This window comes from Balearica regulorum, chromosome 2 (assembly GCF_011004875.1).
Source record: "Balearica regulorum gibbericeps isolate bBalReg1 chromosome 2, bBalReg1.pri, whole genome shotgun sequence".
Taxonomy (NCBI): domain Eukaryota; kingdom Metazoa; phylum Chordata; class Aves; order Gruiformes; family Gruidae; genus Balearica; species Balearica regulorum.
Window position 1 is genome coordinate 103,025,226 of NC_046185.1, and position 26,769 is coordinate 103,051,994.

The 26,769-nt window shown below is 43.5% G+C and overlaps 1 protein-coding gene across 6 annotated transcripts in view; it reads right to left on the reverse strand.

Annotated features, from left to right (window-relative positions):
* Nucleotides 1–791: 791 nt before the first annotated feature.
* The window catches only part of KIAA0319 (KIAA0319 ortholog), a 64,386-nt gene continuing 38,408 nt past the window's right edge, over nt 792–26,769 (reverse strand). For 3 of the 6 annotated variants that reach the window (XM_075745180.1, XM_075745184.1, XM_075745179.1), the window contains 12 exons: nt 26,432–26,660; nt 24,475–24,598; nt 22,072–22,204; nt 21,039–21,187; nt 18,945–19,096; nt 12,648–12,786; nt 11,256–11,415; nt 9,836–9,978; nt 8,347–8,469; nt 6,865–6,955; nt 4,710–4,801; nt 1,660–3,851 (listed from right to left, as the gene is read on the reverse strand). In XM_075745180.1, coding sequence (XP_075601295.1) covers nt 3,673–3,851; nt 4,710–4,801; nt 6,865–6,955; nt 8,347–8,469; nt 9,836–9,978; nt 11,256–11,415; nt 12,648–12,786; nt 18,945–19,096; nt 21,039–21,187; nt 22,072–22,204; nt 24,475–24,598; nt 26,432–26,660 — 1,714 coding nt within the window. In that variant the 3' untranslated portion in view covers nt 1,660–3,672. Of the gene's footprint in view, nt 3,852–4,709; nt 4,802–6,864; nt 6,956–8,346; nt 8,470–9,835; nt 9,979–11,255; nt 11,416–12,647; nt 12,787–18,944; nt 19,097–21,038; nt 21,188–22,071; nt 22,205–24,474; nt 24,599–26,431; nt 26,661–26,769 lie in introns of all 6 variants that reach the window. The other 3 variants (XM_075745182.1, XM_075745178.1, XM_075745181.1) reach the window with 3 other exon arrangements.

A 26,769-nucleotide genomic window follows, 5' to 3' on the forward strand; every position in this document is an offset into this window, starting at 1 on the left:
TGTAAATGTAAAACCAAGATGCAAATGAAAATCTAGCACTTACACCAAGGCTATGATGCACTATTAAGTATCAGCACACCGTTTGCCTTCACAGAGAGGCACTATCTTATGAGAGCCAAACTGAATTTATTCTTTATTTTCAGGGAACTTTAAACCATACATGAAGGCTGTATCAGTCTCCTCTGCTTTTCAGTGCAGACAAGACAGGAATATCCCTATTTCACAATGAAGCTGCCAGCACTCTTTCTGTGTATGAAGGAAAATGGTGTGTGGAAGTAAACATGAGGACTGAGAATCTGCTTCAAACCCATAGTAACAGAAACTAGAAGATAACATCAGAAATCCACCATTGTGTTCGCACCTTAAACAGCTAGTTTTCTGACCCTTTCATTTCAGGTATGACCTGACATTCTACAAGGAAGCGACAGTTCTAGATATGAGAATTACACTGAATCAAGATAGAAGGCTTGCTATAGTCTCTCCTAAATTCCTGGGGGGGAAAAAAAAAAAAATTGTGCTTGGCCAAGTGACACTAACATGTGATATCACAAATTCACAGAGCCAGAAACAGAGCCAGTTCATTCACAGAGCCAGTTATTTTTAACTTTGGGGCAAGTTTCATATTAAGAGCAAGCCCAATCTTATGTATGAGGAATGACTTCTCCTTCCAAGGAGGCTGAAGAACCAAATCAGTAATATTAGAAGCAGCTCAAAAATTTAAACTACATTCAACTTTTAAAATGTAACTAAAATACTGTTAGCAATGAAGACATCAAAGCATCATCTAGAGAACAGAATTTAGTAAGCAGCTTCCGCTTGCGAGGGCCTTATGCAATAAGAAATACGTCTAGTGTTTCGTATTTGTTAGAGCGAGAAATACTTAGTCAAATCATGCAGATGTTCTCATGGCACAAGAACTTGCCACCAATCCAAAGAGCAGAGCCCACAGCGTATGTGTGAGGGGAAACAGCCCTGGGAATTCTGCAGCATTGAGGAAAGCAGGTTTATGACTCCTGTAGTTGTTTTACTACAGAAGCAGCCTTTAGTTTTTTTGTTTGTTTGTTTTTTAAAAAGAAAGATGTCTGAGTTTTAATTCCTTGAAAGAATTACCTCCCCTAGGCTTCACCACCAGCTTTAAAAATGTAAAATAAACCCAAAACACACAAGTGACTGCCTTCACAATACTGAAAGATGGTGCTGACTACACTGACATGTCCTGTAAGTTTACAGATAAAGGCACACTGGATACAGTATTTAGCAGAAGCATTAATGGCAGCATGGCCAATACAAAGTTGTAGTTGCTTATGCAACTTCTCTTCCCCCCTCCCCCCTCTTTTTTTTTTCAAATGCATGTTTCCGAGAGCATAATTCCTGCTAAACCATTTTAGGAATTTGTGCAGAATGGATTAAGTCCAACATTTTGATTTAAAAATGAAAAAAACCCCACAGTATCTGAGTAGGCCTTAACTTTCCTCAGGAATGCTTTAAAGTGAACATTGCGTTATTATTTTAACACCTCTGGAACAGAAACTGAAACACATCAATTGATGTCCTTGCTTTTATTGACCAACTTATTAAAAATATATATGCACACACACTCAAGAAGGGGGAGAGTGAGATAAAGTAGATTTGTTTCAATAAATAGCTTAAAACCCCCATACACAGAGTTAAAACTTGGCTTCTGAAGAAAGCAATTCACAGCATTTATACTGCATCTTGCTGGTGGGTATGGGAAAAACATGGAAAACGCTTGCATTAGCCCTTTTTAGCTCCTCGCAGCCTCACCCAACACTATGACTCCTGCAGCCACACTCAGCTCTCCAGAGAAATGTAGGGCTGGGCACAGGATAAACAGTCCTCAGTGCAGCATCAGTAGCCTTAGGGACTGTTGCTGGCTGCATTTGAGAATCAAAGGTATGAAACCAGGTATGAGCATAACATTGCTGCAACTTTTGACTACAGATTCCTTCCAGCCTAGACTGTTCTTCTGACTTTTGCCCAACTCCATTAATAAGAGAAGCACAGAAGCCACAGTGTTCAACCCAACTACTCTGTTGTGTTGGACTTCTATGAAAAGATGGAGAAAGCCCCAAAATTCTCCACCAAATTATTCCTCATGATGGAGGTGGGCTACATCCCCTCCCCGACCCTTCTGATCTGCTCCCCTTGATCTCTGTACTACGCTACCCTTCTCTGTTAATGGATTCTCCACCACCAGATTAAAAAAAAAAAAAAAAGCTAAAAAACCTGTCCAAAACATTCCCGGAGGAATGTTTCCTCCCTCAGAACACACCATGCCTCCAGCTCAGCTGAAGACTCTGGCATGTCAGTAAAGCACCCCCAGGAAAGGCTGCTGTGGCCAGACAGTACTGCTGACACAGATGCCCCCACAAGTGAGGCGTATGTGTAAAAGCCAGGTCTTCAGTCTGGGATTTCAAGAACAGTACTGGGGGCATGGCTTCAAAGCCTAACAAGCATGCTGTAAAGAAATTATCCAGATTGCAAGCAAGAACATCAGAACTCCAACACACCTACCCTTCCCAAACACCTAAAGGGATCTCTTTAGGCCAACACATCTAGTCACTGAATAGCCACAGAGGAAAAGTGCTCAAGCTAAAACCTTCCTCAGTACCAATTCCCATGACAACGAAGGTAGGTGTTGAACCTCCTGCTCCACATAGGGTACTTCACAACAAGCATTTCACTACACAAATGCCTGGCATATTCTTTAATGGAGCACTGAGGCTGACAGATGAAAACTCAGCTGAGGGTTCAGTCTTAAAGGTCCAGAGCTCCTTAAAAGTGCTCTCTAAGCAAAAAGTTGTTTGGGATGCTCAAAATCCTTCTGAAGGCACATTGCACTGAGTCCTTCCTGCCTTTCTGCTACTGTTTCCTGGCTGGACATGGCAGACTCCAGGGAACCAAAGCACCTCCATCATTACAGAAGCAACCTAAGGCTGGACTTCCTTGCAGACACCATACTTTCTAAGTAAATATTGGGAACATTGCATCCTACAGGACACAGATGTACCACATTACAGCTGTTTAAGTGCAACTCCTAAATTGTAAACTTCCTTTGAAAACAAAGACATTTCCATCTGATGAGCACTACTCTAGAAAAGGAAGTCGTAAAGCACAGAGATAAATACAACGCACTGAAAATGCTTGCTCTCTGTGTTCCCAACCTAAACTGAAAATGAAGATTGAGGCTGTGGTCACATATTGCTCTCTATAGCTGCAAGGGAATTTATCTATATTGGCTTTCGCTGGTTTAGGTCAGCATTATAATCACACTGCTTCTCCAAGAGAGAGGTAGGAGCACAGGACACAGATCTGTATGCATTTCAGTTACCATTGTTAGTAGCTTAACAGCCCTGGCTAGTTTTTTAGCAGCAATACAGGAAAAAAGGCCTTCTGAAGTTCAAACAAACATACAGCATGGAACATGCAAGAAATAAGATGTGCTCTTCCTTGTTCCTATAGCGGTGACAAAAGGAATTAGCTGACCATCTAATTCTTCCTCCTTCTCTCCCCTAACTGTGCTAGAAATTTACCCTTTCATCTGCAATTAGTTGATATTTTAGGAAGTTTTCGGTTCTGGAAAAACAGAGGTGGGCCAACATGTTTCAGATGTGTTGGACCAGCATGTTCTGTGCTTTTACCCTCATTCAATTATCTGTCTTTGGAGCTGTAGCTGAAGGAAACTCCGTTTCTGATGGATCCATTCATGAGGGTTTTAGGATTCTCTCTTTCAATCTTTTCTCTGCTGAAGATAGTATCCTGATCACTGTCAAACTCTGACTCGGAGACCATCAGACTGGAGTTGTGTTCTGTACTTCTGTGTTTTATACCTGACAGTAAAAACACAAAACAAGCTCATTAGAAAGGTTTCACTTTTTAGTAACATCTAACCATCCTCTCCTCTGCTGTGATATGAAAGATAAGTAAAAACATTCTCTGCAATCCAGCATAATAGTGTGCACCACCGATACAAAAACTGGCCTAGGAAGTATCACATACTGTTGGGCAGATACTCTTCTGACTTGACAGCAGGCCCATCAGTTTATGGCTCTGAAATATGAATATATGGGTTTAAATTTGAAACAATTAGATTATCTTAGTACGTAGCTAATGTACTTTTAATAGCTTGAATCTGGAAATTAGTCTTTCCACTCTGTCTGATTAACACGAGTGGCAATGAAAGGTCATGGTTTCTACAGAAATGTTATATCTGTCTTTGTAGGACAGCAATTTCTCAGGATGATTTTATTTCCCTGGATTTCAGTACTTCCCCTACTAAAAACTGAAACTCACGTAAATCACAATATATGTGAACAGAGGGTAGCAGCTGAAGTCTAGTGATGTTTAACAGGACACTTAGGGGCCAGGAGGGAACTGCTGTGCAGCAATAAAATCAGCTCCAAATTAAAGCATGTGCAGGGGAGGAAGGGTTATGTGGTGAAGTCTGTGGAACAATTACATGTTCTAAGTTAAGATTAATGAAGAAGCTCAGAGCAGTGGCTGAGCCCAAGGCCTCATGCAAGAAATGAAATGATTCTCCCCCAACCATTTCACTGTCTATGCTTGCCTGTCATTCATTCCCAAACTTGGAGGCCAGCTTTGGGCTCCTCCTAACTGCAGGTGTCAATTCAAATACATTGACTGTAAGCTTGGTGGATGAGCTCCCAGCTGAAACAGATAGCGCTTACCATATTTGGGTCGTAGCTCCATTCTCTCCTGTTCATCTATGTTATCTAGGATGGTGTATTTTGTTTTCTTTCTTATCTTCGTCCTCTTTCTGCTAAAAGGAAAGTTACCACAAAGACATTTAGTTCCCATGTACACAAATAAATCTGCTCTCTTTCCCGTTTCACACAGACAGCTGCATACCTCAATATACAGAACCTCATTGTACTTTCTCACTTCCACTTAAAAAGAGCTGTTCCAGTTTATATCTGAATAAAGCAGCTGTACAATCTGGACCAAAGGGCGTAATTTATTTTTTCTCTCTCATATGTAAAGATGAAGAAAGCAAGAAAGATTGCCTTGCTTTCCTAGGCCACAGGGGTTCAGCTTGTTCCATTTCAATATAGCACCTAGACATAAGGTAGTGTTAAATTTGTTTTCAAATATTTCTGTGAATTGGTTAGTGTCTAATTATTATTTTTTTTAACTGAGAGAATTTAAGTGGTTCTTGTCTGGTTACGCTTACAGAAAAGACCAGAAAAAAAATGGAAATTGCCTCCCTCATACATATGCAGGGAAAAAAACCTGCTGGTCTGTAGGCAAATCCACACCTGTTCTTTCATTTAAATCCTTCCCCAGCATCCACTCCCACAGTGCTGCAAACATCATCATCTCTATGTTAAGTTTCATCTATTTCAGGAGTTGCTCATCTGCTCATTAATACAGAAGGGAAAGTCCTGGAGCTATAGGATTGTTGTACTGGATCGAGAGGGAATGAACAGAGGATTTCAGGGTGGAAATAAGGGCATTCAAACATGAAACCAAGGGGGCACCTCCTAGAAGATGCTGTCACACCTCAGGCATTTTTCTGGCTCTTTTTCTCATAACTTTGATGTGCCCTTTGTCAAGGCAAGGATTGACTCTGGGAACATCTGCAGAAGCACTCCGAACCAGATTGCACAGTGCTCATCCTACATTACAGCAATAGCCAGCAACTCGGCCTCCCTTCTACAGTCTTCTAAAAAATGGAGTTCACTTGGCAACTCAAAGCAGCCTTTAAAACCTTCAAAACTCTAGCCAAATCTTGGACTACAGTGTATCTTTTTCCTGTAGTGTCCACAAGGCACAGGGCATCTCTTGCCATTCTGATCTGTGCAGCATTTTCCTCCTCTTTTTTACATGTATCTGTATCAACCAGCCCACACTCTGGCACAAGCCACATGAGGACAAAGGACAGAAGCAGCTGAACTCCATAAACAATCCCTTTCTCACCAAATCCACATGGGGTTGTGAGGTTCCACCCCACACAGGGGGAAGGGGGGGGGGGGGGCAGGGAGTGGGACACACTTCTATTTAAACCTTTCTACCAACAGCACTGTTCCTTCAACCATAAAAAGGAAAGCAGTATCAACTCCCATGCATTTCAAACAGCATCCTTTACATATTACAAAGACACCATAGAAAAAGTTGAAAATCCAGAAAGATTTTGACAGCTTTTCAGTTTTGCTAACACCTGAACAAGGTATCTATTTGCTGGGCTTTTTGAGCAGCAACAAAAACACTTGCTCTAGTGACAGAACTTGCAGGGACTTGTCACTTGAAAGAGAATTTCTTACCAGCTTCCTAGGGATGACTAAAAGTGGGGGAGGGCAGAGAGGGAAACAATATACAGTAGCAGGCAAAATTCTTTAAGGAAAGAAGAAGCAAGAGGTTTGTGCGACTGAGATCTTGCCTGCCAGCCAGATCCAGCCCATACGTCCACCTTTCCTGCCCAAGGGAGACACCAGGTTAGGAGCAAGTCCCTTCCCATGGCCTAGAACACTCCTACATCAGTGACCTTCAGGGTGTACCTCTTTTTTCTTAGCATGGAGTACCTGGAGGACTCAGTGGGAGACCAGGGAGATCTGCAGTATACACTCAACATTTTAACATAAATTATTTCTTAATATGAAGGATAGCCCAATATCAGCTTTTTGTTTTTCAAAATACAGAAGAGCACAGAGTCACAAACGGATACTCCTTTTTTGAATCAAAGTGTGTCTATACAGAAATAGCTATAGGAAGCTCCTTCCTGTCTGAAAAGAATTCAATGGTTTAGTGCTAAGGACTGGACTGAAATGTGACAGTTGTCTGCAGTTTTTGCACATAACCCATCAAAAAGAAACACAAATCACACACCTTTTGCAGCAGCAGATGCAGAACCAGGCAAGCCCTACCGTGACCACAATCAAAATAAAAACAGATACAGTCACATAGAGTATACTCCACTCTGAAAAAAGAAACACAACAGTGCTTTGTAAAGGAGTATGAATAGGATAATTTCTAATACAACTCTATTAAAATAACCAATCCTGAGGAATGGGGAGTGGTAACAGGAACTCAGGAAAACTTAGCACCTTCATCTTCTCAGAAGAATCCCTAAAAAGTCTTAAGCTTCTAAATTGAAAGTGCATGTTTGAAAATTTTCTTCCACTCCAATAGCTTCTACCATCCCCAGATACTTGATGTCTGTGTGGGAACTGAAAGCCAAGAGGGCATGGTTACCGCCTCAGTCATCATTCTCTAACTGAAATAAACATAGCTGTACTCTGGGTCTGTCACTTTAGTAGTGCTTTAAAAGAACAGCTGACATGAGACAGATCTTTCTACCTGTACACTTACATTTGTAAAACCAAAACTTGAGAAGGCTACAGAGGGATGTGCAAGAATGAAGTCCAACATGCGTATGCTGACTATTGTTATTACACTCTGGAACAACACAGCATTAGGGCAGGGCTGCAGGAGGTCCCAGCCTCAGGCTTAAAACCTATAGTCCCATTTTGGTTGGTCAATTAATCTTTGCTCACTAGCAGACAGACACAGGGCCCACGGTTACTTAATTACTTGTAGCAAGCTCCTTATGAATTTCTCTAAGTGTACTTGAAGATTGGTGCATTGCTCAGCAAATGACTCCAAGCGTGCACAATACTAAGAGTTGAGCTTTATTTCAACTTAAGTAGAAGATCAATTTAGTTAACTTAAAACTATTAAATATTTGAAATAGAGAGGCTTAGCTTATATGTTAGGTGTGCCACAGAATATAGATGTGGTTAAGCTGGTGAAACTAAATTGCATTTCCCAGGTGCAACAGGCAAACTGAAAGAAACAGTGAAATTAATCATGCTAAAAAGTCAAGCTTTTAAAGGTAACTCTATTGCTTAGTCCAGAACACTGCTGTTTTCTTTCCTTAGGTCAGATCATACTTCTGGCACAGAAGCATCAATTACCCACTCAGAGAATCTAAGCTGTTGCCTCTTTTTTCAGCTTGGCAACAATCAGATGAATACTACTCAAAAGCTTTGCAATGCCCACGCTACTCAACAACCCTTCCCACCGGCCCCAAATTGTTGCAACATCTCTCTCCCATGACAAAGTCATCATGCTTTTTTTCCTCAAACAATGACACTTTTCAAAAATTTAAACTTTAAAATATTTTAAATATAGCTACTACTGTCAAGACACTATAATTTCAAGACATTATTCAAATATCTTTCTATAGAAAGATATTGCTGAGCTGGAAAATAGAGTGTTTTAGTCTTCCCTCAGCATCTTCCTCTTAAGTACTCCCCACTCTGACTCCAAATAATCAACAGTCTCACAGGATGACACGTTACTACTCACCACAATTACTCTCTCCATCATTTAGATAACGATGAATCAAGTTTTCCATCCACAGCTGGTAGCAAATGCAGCGCTTTGTTATGGGGTCACAGTGTCCATGTCCAGAACATTTTAAAAGACAGGCTAAAGAACAAAACCAAAGATAAGGTCAGTTGTGTAAATGGACAACTTGTCACACATCCTCTTACTGTAAGACTAGATTGGTGGTAAAGCATCTAGTTCATAACATTCTGCTATTTTTTTAAATCTCCCTTTCCTTTGGTGATAGGCATTAAACAGATTTACTGTTCGGCAGTCTGCTGGCTGTGAAAAGAATGACAAGAATATATCTTATGCATGCAATAGTAAAATTGTATGCAAGTCAAGAACAGTTTATTCTAACCAGAAATAAAGATGAATTAAAGTTGTGGAATTTAGACTTGCTCCTTTCTTTATGACCTATTTGTAAGAACTTCTGAAGCACCTGAGAACCGAGGAATATTGGCATTCTCAGGTACTAGAAAGACAAGCATCGCACCAATAAACTACAGTATATTTCAATATTTCAAAAATTAATTGCAGCATCTGAGGCTAGAACATTTACATACCTCATACACTTATAGTAGAAGCTATTGCTAGATCAATGCATCATATCAGACTAAATTAAGAAGTTATTCCCCTTAACACTTAAGAGTAGCAGATTTGCTATGCCAAGAAAAATGTTAATGCCTATTCTCAAGTGACACCTACGCAGTTCAGTAAGTACATTTATAATAGAACAGTCTTTTTCAACAGGTAAAGACAGAATTTACTATCAATGACTATTTTATTGCCAGAGCTCACTCATTTTGTTTGCATTTGGATCATTATGTCCTGGTTTTAAATGATGAAGTCATATCTGTAATATCCGAGTATCATAAAGGGTTTGCATTATTAGTGAAGTTTAAAATAGGCTTAGAAGTTCAAGCATCTTTTTGGGGAAAAGAAAAAGTTCATTATAAGAAACCCCAGCAGCCTGTCTACATTGCAAACATTAAAAGACTAGGTTATAACACAGTGATCACCTGGGCATTTTGCCTGATACAGACAAAGCCATATTACATTACAAGCCTATTACTTAATACTAAAAGCCTTGAAGGAACCAGGGACAGGAAACATTCTGTATCACGGCTGTATTAAGTTTTGCCCATCTTCCAACAAAAGATGGTATGAGCAGGGTATCTTTATCCTCATTCCCCAGGCCTTCCTGATGCAGACCGGATTAAGATGTGCTTTTGCCTGCTGTTGCAGGTGATGTCTTTTGAAAGAACACAAGTAACTGGCACATGTCTACTACAAATGATCAAGCATTTTAATTATTGTCTTCAATGTCATCTTTCTACATTGAAGCCCAGACACCAGATGGCAGACAGAAAGCCTTCATCCACTGTTTCCAGTTTGCTGTGTTAGCCAAATGTTCTGGAAACTTCCTGCAAAGTTCTAAGATGACCAAGCATGATCCAAAACATACCAGCCGTGTCAACCCGGAGGACTTTAAAAAGTAGAAAATCAGCCTTCTCTTTCAAAAGCTGCACATGCAGCGTTCGCGAGACATCTGATGCCTTGATCACCTTGGAAGGATGCCCATTCTGCACGTAGAACACAACCGCAGTGCTGCAGAAAGAACAGCTAAGGTCATGACTGCTGTCAAAGATCACTTTTGTCAGGCATTCAGTTTACAGCCTTTGGTTTTGTTTGTTTCTGGAAAGCAAATGTCACCACTGACAAAGATTAGGGAACTCTGTCCATGGATCAGTCAACTCCATTCAAACACCATGGGCTTCATTCTGAGCAGGGAGCACCAGCAGTTCTCTGGCTTCTCAGTTTCATAGAAGAACAGTGAGGACAACAGGAAATGCAATTCCCTCCTTGATCTTCCTGATGCTCGCTTTAAGAGTAATTATGTATACATTGGCCTTCCCCACTCTTATCCAGAATCTGTCACAAAGCAGTATCAGTAACTTTGGGAAACTGCATTTAAGAGAAAGAAAAGCTCAGAAGCAAGGGAGCCAGAAAAATTCATGTGAGAATCCTCCCTCCTCCCCCTGGATTATTCCCCCCCCAAGTTGGGTGCTGTTGATCTCATCCCATTCCACTTCAGGGAACATCTTTATCTGAAAAGCAGTAATTGGAAGCTGTGATTAATTTTCCAAACTGTTTTTAAATTTTAAGAGTTTCCCAGAGAGCTTAACAGACACCAAAATGGGTTTTAAATTACCAACCAGTTAACAAGAAGTAAAGATAACTCATGTCAACAGGTTCTGCCAATCATAATGAGAAGTTCTCTCTGGGTATGCACAGCTATCTCCAGCCCTCTATACCAAGTAGAGGGGGTATTTCTACTTCAGAGTAACATACCACACTTAGGAGTATCCGCTATGTAGTTTTCTCTGCAAAAAAAATATTTTTTGTCACCAGTTACCTGGGAAAATGTTTATTAAATACTTGGAATACCAAAACCTTAGAAAGGAAGTAGAAGAGGAGTAAAACAGGTTTGATTAGATACAGCTGGAACCTGTAATGCCTACTTCACTGTGAGAAAGTCTGTCTGTCTCACTCCAGCCAGCATTTGGAAAAAATAATAGCACTGTATGGAACAAAAACGCTGAAATGTATGTGCACGTTTTATTTAAAGGAATAAATAAAAAAAACTATACAGAGAATTTTAATTTTTTTTTTCTAAACAAAACATGTCAGTTCTGAGCCTCCAGAGAGCTTACTTCATCAATTTTCTACCACAGCAGAAGAAATTCACCTTTTACAGTATATCCTGTTAAGAGCTATAGCATTTTTCTGTCATCTCAAAAATGATTATTTTGCAACTAATTATGAGCTGTGAAAGAGTCAATGAAAATCACAAATATTCCTGGCACAGCAGGATATCTTTGTACCTTATATCTGAGTAGGCTTGTATCTTCTGAACTTTGATATCTGAATCCAAAACATTCAGTAATACAGCCAGCTGTCTCACCAGGGTGTCCTTCTGCTGTTCACTCAGCTGTCCTACTCCAACTTGCAGAATCAGCTCCACCAGACCACTCCTTTTGGGATCTGACAGAAGAACAACATGCTATTCTTTCAGATCCTGGTAAATATTTCAGTACCAACTGAAGACAACACGCAGTACTCAAAAGTATTTATTAATACTGTATTTTCCTGCACATGACCCATATCGCTTATGCCTCAACCTTTTTGTGTTCTTAGAAAAGTACTTAGCCTATATTTCCACATTGCCTCTGAAACAAACCTGGTGGCTCCTTAGATAGCAACAAAGCTTATCAGTTGAAAGAAAGCACTTCAATGTATACTTCCGTTCAGCATTAACACATCTCTGCGCAGAATAGCAACTTCTGTTCCCCTAAATGCTGCCATCTTATGGTCAGAGGTAAGGAATAGGTGAGTCTAATTCTTCAGTTCCCTGCTAGTTATCTACTACTGGCTACCACCCAGGAAAAGGAAGGCAAAGATGGACTCGTATGGTAGCATGCAAGACTGTGTTAGCGAGTCTAAATGATGATGGTCAATTTGAAAAATATCAAATATGTTTACCTGCATAAACTGAGGGTTCTGTTAAATAATACTTGAACTTCTAGAGTGCCTTGCAAACAAAACAAGCTTCACAGATATCCAATGAGAATCCTGAGCCAATTATTTGGACAACATTCAACAATAAAGTGAGGAATAGAAATAAAATCATTGCCCAGGAACCAGACAAACAAGAAATCTCGGATAGACCCATGATTTCAAACTCAACTCCTGAAACCTCAACTTATGCTTCCATCACATAGCCATTTATCCTGCATTTAAAAATAAGTCTATACATAAGCAATATCAAAGCATGAAAAGACAATTTGAGAAACCCTGAAATTCTTTGAGGTTTTTGTCCTTTAGGATGAAAAGAAGAAAACAAGCATAAACACACTTTCAATCATCAACCACACAAGTGCAGCATTTCTACCTAAACTTAATGCTCAGCTCCCACCCCTTTCCCTTGGCCAAACAGATTAACAACCAGAAAAAAAGAAACAAAGACCTACAATGAACAAAAAGCAACAAAAAACTAATGAAAATATTAACTAGGAAGTATGATTTTTATTTATTTAGGCTTCCAGTAAGGCAATGGTGTAATTGGTAGTTAAGAATCCTGACAATAAGAAGGTATAGAGAGACCCGTTTGCTTTGTGTTTTAACTTCAGAGAATCTTGTCAATGTTGAAATACAAGTGAAAAGGAGAACAAAGATGAGGTATTCACAACGTATCGATGACCTTTTAATTGTCATACCAGGCCGCACTTCAACAGTTGCTGAATCAATATCTGAGTCTCCTTTGGCATCCGTCACTTTCAAGTGAAAAGTGTAGGTTCCTTCCACCAGATTAGTTAGCTGCAGTACTGCCTCGTGGTCTGAGCCATGGATCACATCCTGCAAAAAAAGGTACTGGGATGAAAGGTAAAGGGACTGGAGCATCTCTCTCATGCGGAAAGGCTAAGAGAGCTTGGGTCTGTTTAGGCTGGGGAAGACTGAAACAGGATCTCATCAACGCTTATGAGTACCTAAAGGGTGGATGTCTGGAGGAAGGGGCTAGGCTCTTCTCAATGGTGCCCAGTGACAGGACAAGGGGCAACGGGCACAGACTGGAAGACAGGAAGTTCCATCTGAACAGGAGGAAAAACGTCTTCACTTTGAGGGTGACCGAGCACAGGAGCAGGTTGCCCAGAGAGCTTGTGGAGTCTCCTTTTCTGGAGATACTCAAAACCCTCCTGGATGCAACCCTGTGCAACATGCTCCAGGTGATCCTGCTCTAGCAGGGGGGTTGGGCTAGATGATCCCTAGAGGTCCCTTCCAACCCCTACCAATCTGTGTGAATCTGTGTGAAGTGATGGCAGCCTGCGCTGCTGCTTCTAACCGTCATCTTCTAGAGGCCCTGCGTGAGCCCCCTAATCAACTGCTTAGTCTTGGTCTGCCTTCGCCCCAGGCAGAATTTATCTTTCTTGAACCCGAGGAATGAGAAATGCCCATAGTGGTCCAGGTGAGTTTGCACCATGCTTGCCTTTCCTACACAAATATCTTGCCTGACACACAAGGCGGCCTTTGCCTGTGTGGCCTCGGTGGCTCATGGTCACCCTCTCATCTGCTCATGCTGCCTCCAGGAACATTTGCCTACTCCCATGTTTCTAAACCAGAGCAGAAAGTCGTGGTGCTCTACCTGATGTTGTGTTCCCTGTCTGTGCAGTGCAGTTCTTCATGCGTGGCTTCCTGATGTTGGGGCTCTCTCTCTCTGCTCTCAGAGCTTCAGCTGATTGGATTCAATTCGATTTGATTCTCTTCTTCTCCCTCTCTCCTTCTTTCCCTACCAGTCCGTGCTGAGGAGGAAATCTCGCATGACATTTCTTCCCAGCCCTGCCCTAGCAGAAGGGATGCAATGGGTAATCATGTCCCATCCTAGCCACTGGCTCTGTCACTTTCTGGGAAGGAGGCAGGTACCTTCTGATGGGGGGTGAGAGCTGGGCATCATCTCAAGATCATGCGACCACCTGAATAAAGCTGCAAAAAGCATGCCTGAACTGCGGTTCCTGACAGTCTTCCATGGTCACCCAGTGTAGCTGGGTTTCCACCGGACGGCAAACCCCTGCTAGAGCCTCTGACACTAGCAAGGCTCAAAGATCAAGCCCTTGGTCAGAGGCAGGAAGTGCTCCACAACTAAATGGCTGCCAATGTTTGTGAGGTGACCGAGACCTCTTCATTTCCCCGTGGATTTGTTGGGTTTGTTTCTCCTTGGACTCCTTTTGAGAAATGCCAGAGCTGTTTCCCTTGGGAAAACATGCTGCACCAAAAAGAGCCAGAGAACGAGTACTCCATCAGAGCCAAGGTCCATCTGGCCCAATGCTCTGTCTCCACAGTGGCCAACCATCAATGTCTAAAGGAGAGCAGATGAGCAGTGTGGCTCTGCTTCTGCCAGGGGTCTGGGGGTGCTCATAGGCCTCAATGGCTGGGATCCCCACCCAGAGCGTCTCTTGCCAAGGGCCCACGGGACAGGGTGTCTCAGCTCAGCCTGGGGCCTTCAGGCCCTGCCTCAGCCCATGTGGTAGGTGTGCTCATCTCTGACCCTCTCTCCTGCTCCTGGATGGGCCTGGGACATGCAGTGCGAGAATTGCTCCCCTGGGTGGACCCCTCAGACCTAGCACAGAGCTTGTCAGGCTCAACTCGATGCATAACCTAGCATAACTAGTCTAGTCTGGCCTAGTCTAGTCTAGTCAATTGCCGGCGCTCACCAGGAGTCGAAAAAGACCGAGACTCTTATTTGCCGGGGGGGGGGGGGTTCCGCTCCAAAACCATTTTCAAGGACACAAATCAGAAAGGTTATGAGTGGGAAGAGGATTTTATTTTCTCTTATTTTAGGTGATTGTACGGGATTTGCCTGAATCCCGTCCAGAGCCGAGGCTCACAGGCATTAACACAACGCGCCACAACACAACTGATGCCTTCTTCAGTTTAGCTTGAAAAAACAGCCCTTGCAGCCTGGCAAAGGCAAGTCACAGAGCTGCAGAAAGCAGCAGCAGGAATACAGGCCAAGCAGGCCCTGTTTTGTCAAGAGTGAGAACTTGAAGCATGAGGATCACAACCAACCACACACAAAAGTGGAGGACGAAGAAGAAGAATAGGAAGACGAGGACGACGAAGATGTGGTGTGTGGGACCATGGGCTATCTTCCAAAGTATGACGCCTATCAATGAGAAGCATCCTTTTTGCCCTGTCAAACTTGCTGTGCTGTGCTTCTTGGCCAGCGATGCAGGAAAAACACTCTCGTGCCTGCCCCACACTTGTTTTGCATGCAGGGAGAGCTGAAAGGTGGCAGCTCCTGGTGGTGCAGCAAGCCCGGAGCCCTTCCAAGCACCGGCTGTTCTGCACAAGCAAGAAGCCCTGGGGAAACGGAGCCAAGGGAAGAGCAGAGCTCGCTCCCGCTGCAAACTTGCCAGGGGAAAGAGAGCCCCAGGGAGCCAGGGCACAAGTAGCGCCTTAGAGGCGCAAGAGCAGCCGGCAAGAACCTTCCGGACGTGGCCCCGAGGAGCCCTGACAAGGGGCTGTGCTCGATGCAACAGAGGACAAGATGCAACCCATGGGGGCCACCCTGGCTGGGGGCCCGCCCTGGGAGTCTAGAAAGCTTCCTCCCCCCGGGATGTGGGGCACGAGTGCCCCCTTCGTGGAGCATGAGCAGCAGGCACCTGGCCAAAAGGGCCCAAAGGAGCCCTGGCAAAGCAAAGGGCCATGCTCAGTGCTGCAGAGGAAGGCAAAAAACCCCCCAGCAACGCTTGCTAGCCCACCATGGGGGAAAAAAAGCCTCCTCCCCCCAGCTGCAGGGCATGAGGGGCCATCTTCGCGGTGCATGAGCAGCAGCAGGCAGTGACCTAGCCAAAAGGGACCAGAGGAGCCCTGCCCTCACAAGTGGTCATGCTCAATGTGGCAGAGGAAGGCAAAAAACCCCCGGGGACCAGTGCCAATCTGCCCCAGGGGAAAATTCCTTCCTGACCCCAGCCAGCGCTGGCAATCTGCTATTCCCTGAGCATGTGAGCAAGACCGGACTCCTCCTCCTCCTCCTCCCACCGGCTGGTCACGCGTCCCAGGAGCTAGATGCCCAAGCCCTACGCTCCCTCAAGCTGGAGCCAACTCAGGGGCTTCCCAGAGTGGCCAAGTGGCCCCAGCCTGATCGACCGACCCATCAGGGGCAAGAATCCTTCCCGTGTCCTGTGCCTGGCAGGACACCACTGCCTGCTCCAAAGCACTGGCACCCCTGGCAACATCTCTGCACCCCATTGCTTATGGCTGCTGCCGCTGGCTCCCTGCAGGGGATGAGGACAGCGAGCTCTGCAGTGCTCCTCCAGAAGGCATTCCCTTGCTCTGGCCACTACTCTCCAGCTGAAAAGGCCCAACAGCCTCAGGCACCTCCAGGTGTTGCTGGTTCTTCTCATCTCCAGCAGCCTGGTCCAGCCTCTGGTCGGTCTTCCTCCCTCCGCCCTCTTCCTCCAAGGAGTTCTGCCGGCTCCTCAAGGACTTCCTCTCGCAAGTCTGTGGGCTGCCCCCCGGGCCAGCTCTGTCCCCACGACGGGAGGATGCCCCCTTTTATCCTCCCCAGGGCATTGTGACTGCTGCCTGGCTGGGTGGCGGCATTGTGAACATAGGGGTGGCAGGGCCCCTCCCCCACCCCGTGCACGGCCCCCCCCAGCATCCTTTGGAGGAAGGAAGGCCTTTGGGGTGCTGGCCCCAGGACGTCCCTGTGCCCAGGAGGCCCAAGGGGTTCTCCCTGCCATGCGCTGGGCACAGCTGCTGGGCGTCCCTCTCAAGTCGGCTCTGCCTTTGGGCTCTCTCTGGAAAGAAGGGCACGGCTGCCATAGGCATTCATCTGGTTTTGGGGGTGCCAGAGGGGAAAGACAGGCTTCGCTTCCTTCTCCATCACCTCTGCAGAGACACAGGGAGCATGCATGGTTTCCCCACCATTCCCTAGCAAGGCACCAAGGCACATTTGCTGCTGCTCCTCCTCTGCTGATGGTGAGGGCTTCCTCTTGGAATGCAGGATGGAACTGGTTGGTGTTCTTGACCATCTTTTTCCTTGCACTTCGAGAGCTCTTGTCTTCCTCTGGCCTTTGCCTTTCATATCTTTCTTGAACCATATGCATGAATTTCATAACCATATGAAATTCAATAAGGGCAAGCGTAGGGTCCTGCCCCGAGGGAAGAACAACCCCAGGTAGTAGTACAGGTTAGGGACTGACCTGCTGGGAAGCAGCACTGCAGAGAAGGACCTGGGAGTCCTGGTGGACGACAAGGTCTCCATGAGCCAGCAGTGTGTCCTTGTGGCCAAGAAGACCAGTGGTATCCTAGGGTGCATTAAGAAGAGCGTGGCCAGCAGGTCGAGGGAGGGAGCTTATCCTTGCGCCCTACTCTGCCCTGGTGAGGCCACATCTGGAATATTGCATCCAGTTCTGGGCACCCCAATACAAGAAAGACAGGGAACTACTGGAGAGAGCCCAGCGGAGGGCTACGAAGATGATTAGGGGACTGGAGCATCCCTCGTAGGAGGAAAGGCTGAGAGACCTGGGTCTGTTTAGCCTGGGGAAGAGAAGACTGAGAGGGGATCTTTTCAATGCTTCTAAATATCTAAAGGGTGGATGTCTAGAGGAAGGGGCTAGGCTCTTCTCAATGGTGCCCAGTGACAGGACAAGGGGCAACGGGCACAAACTGGAAGACAGGAAGTTCCATCTCAATATGAGGAAAAAGTTCTCGACTTTGAGGGTGACAGAGCACTGGAACAGGTTGCCCAGAGAGGCTGTGGAGTCTCCTCTGGAGATATTCAAAGCCTGCCTGAATGCGAGCCTGTGCAACATGCTGTAGGTGATCCTGCTCTAGCAGGGGGGCTGGACTAGATGATCTCTAGAAGGCCCTTCCAATTCCTACCATTCTGTGATTCTGCAATTATATCCTCAGAGAAAGTTGCAGGAGTGACTATCAATTCAGATATCTGAATGCGAGTTCTTGCTATGGCTTTTGGGACAAATGTGACCTACCACTATAGCAGAGTAATACAAACTTGGAAGTGGGAGTTCACAGAATGAGGATGAGGATGTTTGCATAGTATGTATATTCTCATTTAAAAAAAAAAAAAAAAAAGACAGAACTGCTGACATTCTCAAGTACTCACCTGCTTGAAATCCTAGACAGTTACATTATTCTTACTCAATTTTACTCCAGTATCCTTAGTTCTGCTTTCTTACATTCCAAATTATTTCCTTTCCTTGGATTTAATGTATTTCCAACTGTCATCCCTACCAGCTATATTGAAGCTAAACCTCTTCAACTCTTCTCATACCTTTATATGAATTGCTTCTAGAATCTTTTTTATCATTTTGCTGTTCCTTCTCTCCCAGTTTTTGCCAATTTGCCACTATCTTCCTGCCTGTGAAGAGCTGTCCACAACACTTTGCGTGGATAGGCAAAAGGAGTTATCACAGTATTAGCAGCTGACATATAAACCTCGGTTTACCGTGAGGTACTTCTACTGTCTGCCCTCACTCGGGAGACCAGACTCCACTGCCCTAATGATCCAGACTATTCACTGCGGTCTGCCAGGCAAGGTATCTACATATATAGTGCCAAACACCATTTTTATCTTAAACTGCAAGTTTCACCTCATCTGGTACTAGAAATGGTTCCTTAGTCTTTATCAGCACTACTTGCTCTCTCTGAGCCTTCCTCCTTTAGAATATCTAGATTTCAGATGATTTTTCTCTCAAACACATTAGCTTGGTACTATCTTGGTACTCTTAAAGAGCCACAACTTCATTCTTCTGTCTTGAGTCTTTCCCAACCAGGTCCATATTGCTGCAGTCCTCTTACATAGCTACCATACTCTAGAATACTGAAAATATCACAAGCCCCTTGAATCAAAGTATTAGAGCAGGGGAGACAAACCAGAAACAGGCACCATGCCTCATAGCATCTCATGAGTTGTACCGACTTGCTGCAGTGATGCTACATTCATAACAAGAGATGAATTTGACTCTACTTACAACCTTGAAGAAACTTACCCCAGCTGCTGGGCTTTGGCCATCTCGAATCCACAAATATGAGACAATCCCCTGGTCATCAGCAGACCTTGAGCCATCCAAGGTAACAGAGTTATTTGGAAGCACCAGAACATGCTTCCCACCAGCATGTGCCCGGGGGGGACTGTTGTTTTCTAGCCCAAAAAAATAGTGGAGGAGAAGGATTTGAGAAGGATTTCTTTCAAAACCTGCAAAATGTGACATGCCATTGCCAATACACTCACACTGCAATTTTTACCTGATGATTACAGGCAGTAACAACAGAATCTCGTGTCAAAGGTACAGGGAAAGGATGAGTGGGTAATACAGAATTTGGCTCCGGGATTATTACAACCTGAGAAAAGCAGAGCTGCACCATGAGGAGAATACCAATAAGAGGTACCATTCAAAAAACTCTTTTTCAAAAAGCATTTACAGTCTATTTATAGTCTCAAAATAACTTCTGTGTCAGTTCTTCTCAGTCAAGCAGAGAGATTTTCTACCTACTTAGAAACACAGCCCAGCATGAGATCACCATGCTGGGCTCTTGTCCTCTTGAGAATCACTTATTACCTAATAGAAGCTTGTGTAAGGTCTTACATCTTCACAATGCCTGTATTTAGGCAAAGTGTATTCAGGAAACTTAGAGTAAACCCAGTTCCCAAATGGTTTTTGCTTACCGGTAGCAGTGAAATTAAGGCATGCATTGAAGCATGGCCAAAAAATACCAAACAAACATGAACATTCTCTTTCCAGAAACCAGACATCACTGAGTTTTGTTTAGAACACAATTGGTAAGACGGAGTTCCAGGAAGCTGTGAGGCTGAGTGAAATAACTCACTGGTGTGAATATTAGGTTGGAGATAAATCAATCAACTTTGGGCAGATGTCCAGGGCATTGGCTGTAACTCTTATTCTTTAGAGCAATGTAGAGTTCTCTGTGATACAAGCAATCTTCTTGTCTCTTTCAAATAAACCAGTTGATTAAACTTGGCTATTGAAGCATACTGAATCTATGATGGTAATCAGTACACTGTGGCTACACCTCACAGCATGAATGAGACCACAAGACACATCTGGGCAGAGCTCTTGCCATGTATTTCTGACTAAACACCTAACAAACCCTGGAACAGTTCAACCAAGGATACACATGGGTAAAACTGAGTCCAGCTTCTCCAACATGCATTTCTTCTGCAGTGATACCAAGTGAAAAAGAAACAAGGCTGCACTGTTTTCAAAAAAGTCAGCAGCTAAGATTTTGCTGCAACTCTACTATTTCATAAATGGTACAGGTACCACACTTGCAGAGCCAGAGTGCACCTCTCCCCTCAAAAAACAAGACATGCAACAGAAAGCCAAACTCTGGACCAAAAGAGATTTGAAATGTACTATGCCATTTTCTTTAAAAGGAGGCATAGGCCCACGGAGATTGCTAAAATCACTCTGTAAGGAACAAAATGAAGCAAAAGATGGTTGGATTATCACCACCTGCAAACTTGAAGATGCAACAGAAGTCAACAGTATGAAATCTGTCAGGAGTACCTGACAGTACCTTTTATCTCACACTGTAAGTACTATTACCCTAAAGCCTCTTCTACAGCATGCATGCTGGAAGAAAAAAAACAAAACAAAACACCACAGCAACTGTGTCTCTGTACAAAAAAAAACCACAGGTCTTTTAATACTAAGTTTTTAAGTGGAAATTGGTATACTCTGAGACCTCATTTCTTGGATGTTACTTAAAATCCACAGTAAAATTGCCTTTCTGCTCAAAGCTTTACTTCAAGAATAAAATAAAAACATATCCTCTTAATGAAGGTGACATACCATGGTCAAAAACAGTATTTTGGAGCATTTTTATTACAACTAATTCTAAATATATTTAACTTTAAAAAAGCTTGCAGTAAGCGAAGTTACTTCTGCCAGTCACTCACAATATTACTTTATTACAAAACAGCAGTAATATTCTTGAATACCCTTGAAATATGACAACAAATACATTATCCTTTTCTGTTCCAATTTCCTTTACAACCTGTCAATGATTGAATTAACTGGCAAGTTGCCTATCATATCCTAAGAAGCAGCAACTAGGCTTACCTTCCTTCACAGTAACAGAAAGCACAGATGCACTGCTTAAGCCCTGTTGGTCTTTCACAGTCAGCCTGAAGCGATAGGTACCAACCTGAAGACCAGTCACAGTTGCTATTGCTTTGTTGCCATTTTCCATCTGTACTGAGCTTGGTCCACTGAAACAAAACATCTCAAAAATAATGCTGCACAGACAGCCACATTGTTCTTACAGCAGCATCACTCATTTGCTTTTATGTATATTGTTGTTCTACGGCCGCTATAAACACTGATGGTTAAAGAACTATAGGAGTCACAAGTTTAGTTCAGAGAATTCACAAATCAATTTTTTGCAAGATATTCAAAGCACCCAAGCATCACATACCCAGTTATTAGAAGAGAAGAAAATGCACCCCGGAAGTTCAACCTCCTCGCTGTATTATTTCACAGGAGCATACAAACACTGTTGCTCTAAGAGCTGCTCACAACATACACAGGGTGCCAACAAACCTCTTCCTGTACCATGGGTACAACAGCTGCATGAGCTAATACCTTGTCCTTTTATTAAGGATCAATTAGTTTTGCATATAAACATACAATTACAAAGATTTGTAAAACATTGTCAATCATCATTCAAGAGTGCTTTAGTCACCTACTACTGAAAGCTCAGGCTAAACAGATTGTCAATTTACTTTATCATTCAACAAACAAGTGACCTAGAAACCCTAATTCTAAGCACTAATGGGAAAACTTTGTACAGGATGGTACCCAAGCCTATTACTCACTTTTTAACAGGAGACATGGAAGCTCCTGTCATTTTCTTTTAACTTTATAACAGTTGGCCTCAAACCAACATATCGCAAAACACAGACAGAGATTGCCTAAGCTTTCCACGTTGAACTTACAGTTCCTGTCTCTCACCATATTACCACCTGAGCAGGAAGAGCCTCAAAGCAGTTCTCAAACAGTGCATCACCCAACACAATTGCATAAGAGGCTCTGGCACACAATCACTTTCACTTTGTTCTCTATTTTAATGCAGATTAGTAAAGCCTCTGGATACCTGATATTTTCCCAGCGATAGAAGACAATGCCTTGGTCATCTTGGCTTTTGCTTCCATCCAGTGTAGTACTTTCCACTGGGAAGGTCAATTCCTTGTCAGGGCCAGCGACTGCTACTGGAGGACTGTTACTTTCTGTAAAAATAATATTTAGTGTATGACTTTGCTAGGTAGTCACTGGCAAGGACTGCCAGAAAGAAGACTTTACGCAGAATATTACACTACAAATTTGACATACTGGCTCAAAGGTAAAAAGCACAAATATAATGTGCACAAGCCAGCAGAAAATACTAGGTGGGAACAACCAGCTCTGCAACAAGGCAAAACCCACAGCAAGTACTTCCCTTTTCCACAGTCATATCAAAGGCACAGTCACACTACAAGAATTTTGCACCATGCTCAATGCATTATATGAAAAGTTTTATAACAAGAGTGGTGGTGTATTCTCCTGGTTCTGCCATTGCATCCCTTTCAAAACCACCCACATAAATATGGTTCATAGAATCACAGAATAGTTTGGGTTGGAAGGGAACTCAAAGATCATCTAGTTCCAACCCCCGTGCCGTGGGCAGGGACACCCTCCACTACTCCACATTGCCCAAAGCCCCATCCAACACTTCCAGGGAGGGGGCCTCCACAACCTCTCTGGGCAACTTGTTCCAGTGCCTCACCACTCTCACAGGAAAGAGTTTCTTTCTAACATCTAATCTAAATCGACCCTCCTTCAGCTTAAACCCATTACCCCTTGTCCTGTCACTACACTCCCTCATAAACAGTCCCTCACCATCTCTCCTGTAGGCCCCCTTCAGACACTGGTAAGCCACAATTAGATCTCCCCAGAGCCACCTTTTCTCCAGGCTGAACAACCCCAGCTCTCTCAGCCTGTCCTCATAGGAGAGGTGCTCCAGCCCTCCAGTCAGCTTCGTGGCCCTCCTCTGGACTCGCTCCAACAGCTCCATGTCTCTCTTGTACTGCGACCTCCGGAGCTGGACACAGTACTCCAGGTGGAGTACTCCTCTACTCTCACAAGAGCTGAGTAGAGGGGCAGGATCACCTCCCTCGACCTGCTGGTCACGCCTCTTTTGATGCAGCCCAGGACACAGTTGGCTTTCTGGGCTGCAAGCGCACACTGCCGGCTCATGTTGAGCTTCTCATCAATCAATACCCCCAAGTCCTTCTCCTCAGGGCTGCTCTCAATCCATTCCTTGCCCAGCCTGTAGTCGTGCTTGGGATTGCACTGACCCACATGCAGGACCTTGCCCCTGGCCTTGCTGAACTTCATGCGGTTTGCACAGGCCTGTCAACGTCTCTCTGGGTGGCATCCCTTCCCTCCAGTGTGTCGACCATACACAGCTTGGTGTCATTGCTGTTCTTTGTCCTTGAAGAAGATACTGGCCCAGGTTTTCTGCTGCTCCAGGTCAACATGACACCACTAGGTTAATGCCAATTTAGAGCCTTTGAGAATTTAGTACAGAAACATATAACCCCTTATTCTGTTTTCAACTTCTGCTTTTGCGGCAAGGTAAAACTGGCAACGCTACCATTTTGCTGGATATTTATTTTCCCCTTAGACCTGACTTAGACAAGAGCATCCTCCTAGTTCCACACTATAAAAGGTCTAAAAGACACCACCACACGCTGTACTTCCAATTCACATTCTTGATTTCTGCAGTAAATGCCCACTGTAAGGTTTTTCCAGAAGGGGTCGTCTACAAAAAAAGATGTGTAATAAGCAACAACAGGAAGATAAAACATTGCCCCATGGTGGAATGTGAGACCTTCAGACAGGCAGAAAAGGCCACTTTGGAGGCAACAGGCAAACATATTACCAAAAAAAACCCCAAAAGCATTAGAAAAAAAATCTCATGAGGGCTGGACATTTTGGGCTCAATTCATCACTTGGCTCCCAAATCTAAACAAATGTGTGAAAGATGCAGCTTTTGAAAATTCCTTACTTGAAACTTTTCCCTAGGAAGGGCAATGCAATTCTAGTGAGAACTGAAATCACACAAGGATTCTTGGAGAACTGCAAAACAGTAAGAAAACCGAGCAAAGCACTGATTGATACTCTGAACAGCTTTGAAAAACAGATTTTGGAGGATATTAAACTCAGAGCTACATTTCAGCTTTTAGAAGTACACTCACATCTCTGTGCAGGTTGCCTTATGTAATCAGGCCGGTGCGAGCCCTTAAGATCACCACCTGGGCCTTCTACAATTCTACACTTCTTTTTACTGTTTGCTTTGACAGAAAATGGAGGTGGAAGAGTCCTTGATGCAGGGATACCAGACATTCAGACTGCCATCTCAGTGCTGCAATGCAGGGAGATGAGGCATTTGAGGACAGTGCTAAGGCATCAGGCTAGCCCACCCCAAGGGACCCAGCCCTGCCTGCAGCTGACTTACCAGGCTGCACGATCAGTGTGACCTCAGCCGTGGATCGCTGCCTCGCAGAGTCTGTGACAGTCAGCTGAAACGTATAATCTCCTTCCTGCATTGCAGATAACTGGAGGTACGGCGTCCGTACTCCCTACACAGCATTTACAAAAAGAGGGAGCATGAGATGAAACAGAAATGCTCATGGATTATAAAAGGTCTTTCAGAGTAAATGAGAAGAAAAAATAAAATTTGTTTTAATTCATAATAAACACAGTGTCTGAGCAAGCAGTTTAAGCATCTTCCAGACAAAGAGGCAACATAAAATTTCATAGACAGATGTAATGCATTCACTATTGCAGCTGTCCCTATAGACCAGAGAAATATCTATAGAACAATAAATGTTAATTTCTTATGCTGGTATAATTGCTGCATTATTTCTGAACAATAATTGTGAAACTCATGGAAACACTGACCTTCTCAATTAGGAAATTAAACACTGATAGAAATTACTACAGCTTATTCCATTTCTTTAGAGATATTTTAAAAACAAACATCATGACATTCTTTAATATAATATTTATAAAAATGGTTAAACACAAAACCAAGCTTGACTTCCTCCCAGCTAGACAGGTTTATGGAAAAAGCATACTCAGGATAGAGTTGTCTTGTTTAATATACTCTTCTAGCAGTATCAGCTGATATCTGTATAAGCTCATAAAATGACTGGGCCCAGCTATAGGTCCTTTTGCTAATAAAATGAATATTTGTGGCATCTCTCATATGAGGAATAACAAATCACCATGCAATTAGGTTATCTTTTTTGGATAACGATGATAATGAGAACTAAGGGACTAGATAAATGATTAACTAACCATCAGAGGTACTTGTTACATTGCACTCTAACCATGGATGCAATGTAACACACCTGACACCAGCATCCTCGACTTTAGGCACACAAAAAAGATTACCATGCTCTTGAAAAGAAACTGTAAACTGCTCTTGCATCTCCACATTAAATACCCAAAGAATCCATTAGATTGTCTCAAGCAGTCATTCCCTTCTTTCAGGAAGATTGCTTTAAGATTGAATAGCTCTTAAAACCTACAAGTGCAGGTTGCATTGATGCTTTTGGAAAGTGTTTATCTTGGTAAATGAAGAGAAATAAGCCATTCAGCTATAAGCCCTTCCATAGTTTTGTAACTGGCTCTACAGTATATGCTTGCATCAATGTTACTCCTTTCCTAAACAGATCTACAAAGTGATCTCTTTCCAGTTCTCAAGGTATAAAGCAACATTTCTGGAACATAGCAGAAACCATGTCTCAAAAAAATGGCTTCTGAGGTTCAGCTGGCTTCATCACATTAATTACCTGAACTACCTACAGAGCTACAAGAATCTCCAACTTACTGAGTGCAAGTCTACTGAAAATTTTTATTAATTTTTCTCAGATTTAAAAAAAAACCACATGAAAATAAGAGAATAAATTCAGTTAGCTTTCACAGGATACCTATGTTTTAGTGAGCGTAAAAAAACCCTACCTCAGAGCATGGCTGCATAACACTGCCAAAAGTCTTGTCATCTTTCACTCAGAAAATTAAGTTTCTGTTTGCATCCTACTTTCTGCAGAAGAAGGTGTTACAAGAAAACCCTGACTACCCCCACATTCTCCCAGAAAGAGTCTTCTAGCCTCTCAGAAGATGGAAACCTGTGGCGCAGGCTCTAGGGTCCAAGGACAGACATCATGAATTTGAAGCCTTTCCAAACCACCAGGGAATAAACAATAGCAAGAATCAGAAATGGCGACAGGAATCGGGGGGGAGGCGGGAGAGATGAGAAGAATACATGGCGGGGGGGGGGGGGGAGGGGGCAGAAAGGCACTTTAGATATTTCAGTGCTTCTGAGTAGCTACTTAGGTATGTATTTGCTCACATTAGAGGCAAAGAAGAAGAGCTTTCCAATGCTATGTAAGGAGAAATAGACATACCTGCATTGCTACAACCTTGCCTTTGCTTTTGGGACTGAGCGACCACTCATAGCTGACAATTTCATGGTCATCACTGCTCTGGTTTCCATTCAGCGTGATGAAGTTCTGGGGCAAGGTGACTGCCTGATTAGGTCCTGCATTGGCAATAGGTGGGTAATCCACTGGTTTGTTGACAGTTAGAGATGCAATGGTGGAGTTAGCAGCTCCATCTGAATCAATCACTGTGAGTCTACAACAGGAAAAACGGTATTGGAATTCTGTTACGACTGGACTTCTGCCAAGTCCTAAGTTCAAAGGTCAACCTTTTCTGGCACTCAGAGAGCGAAAACACCACCTGA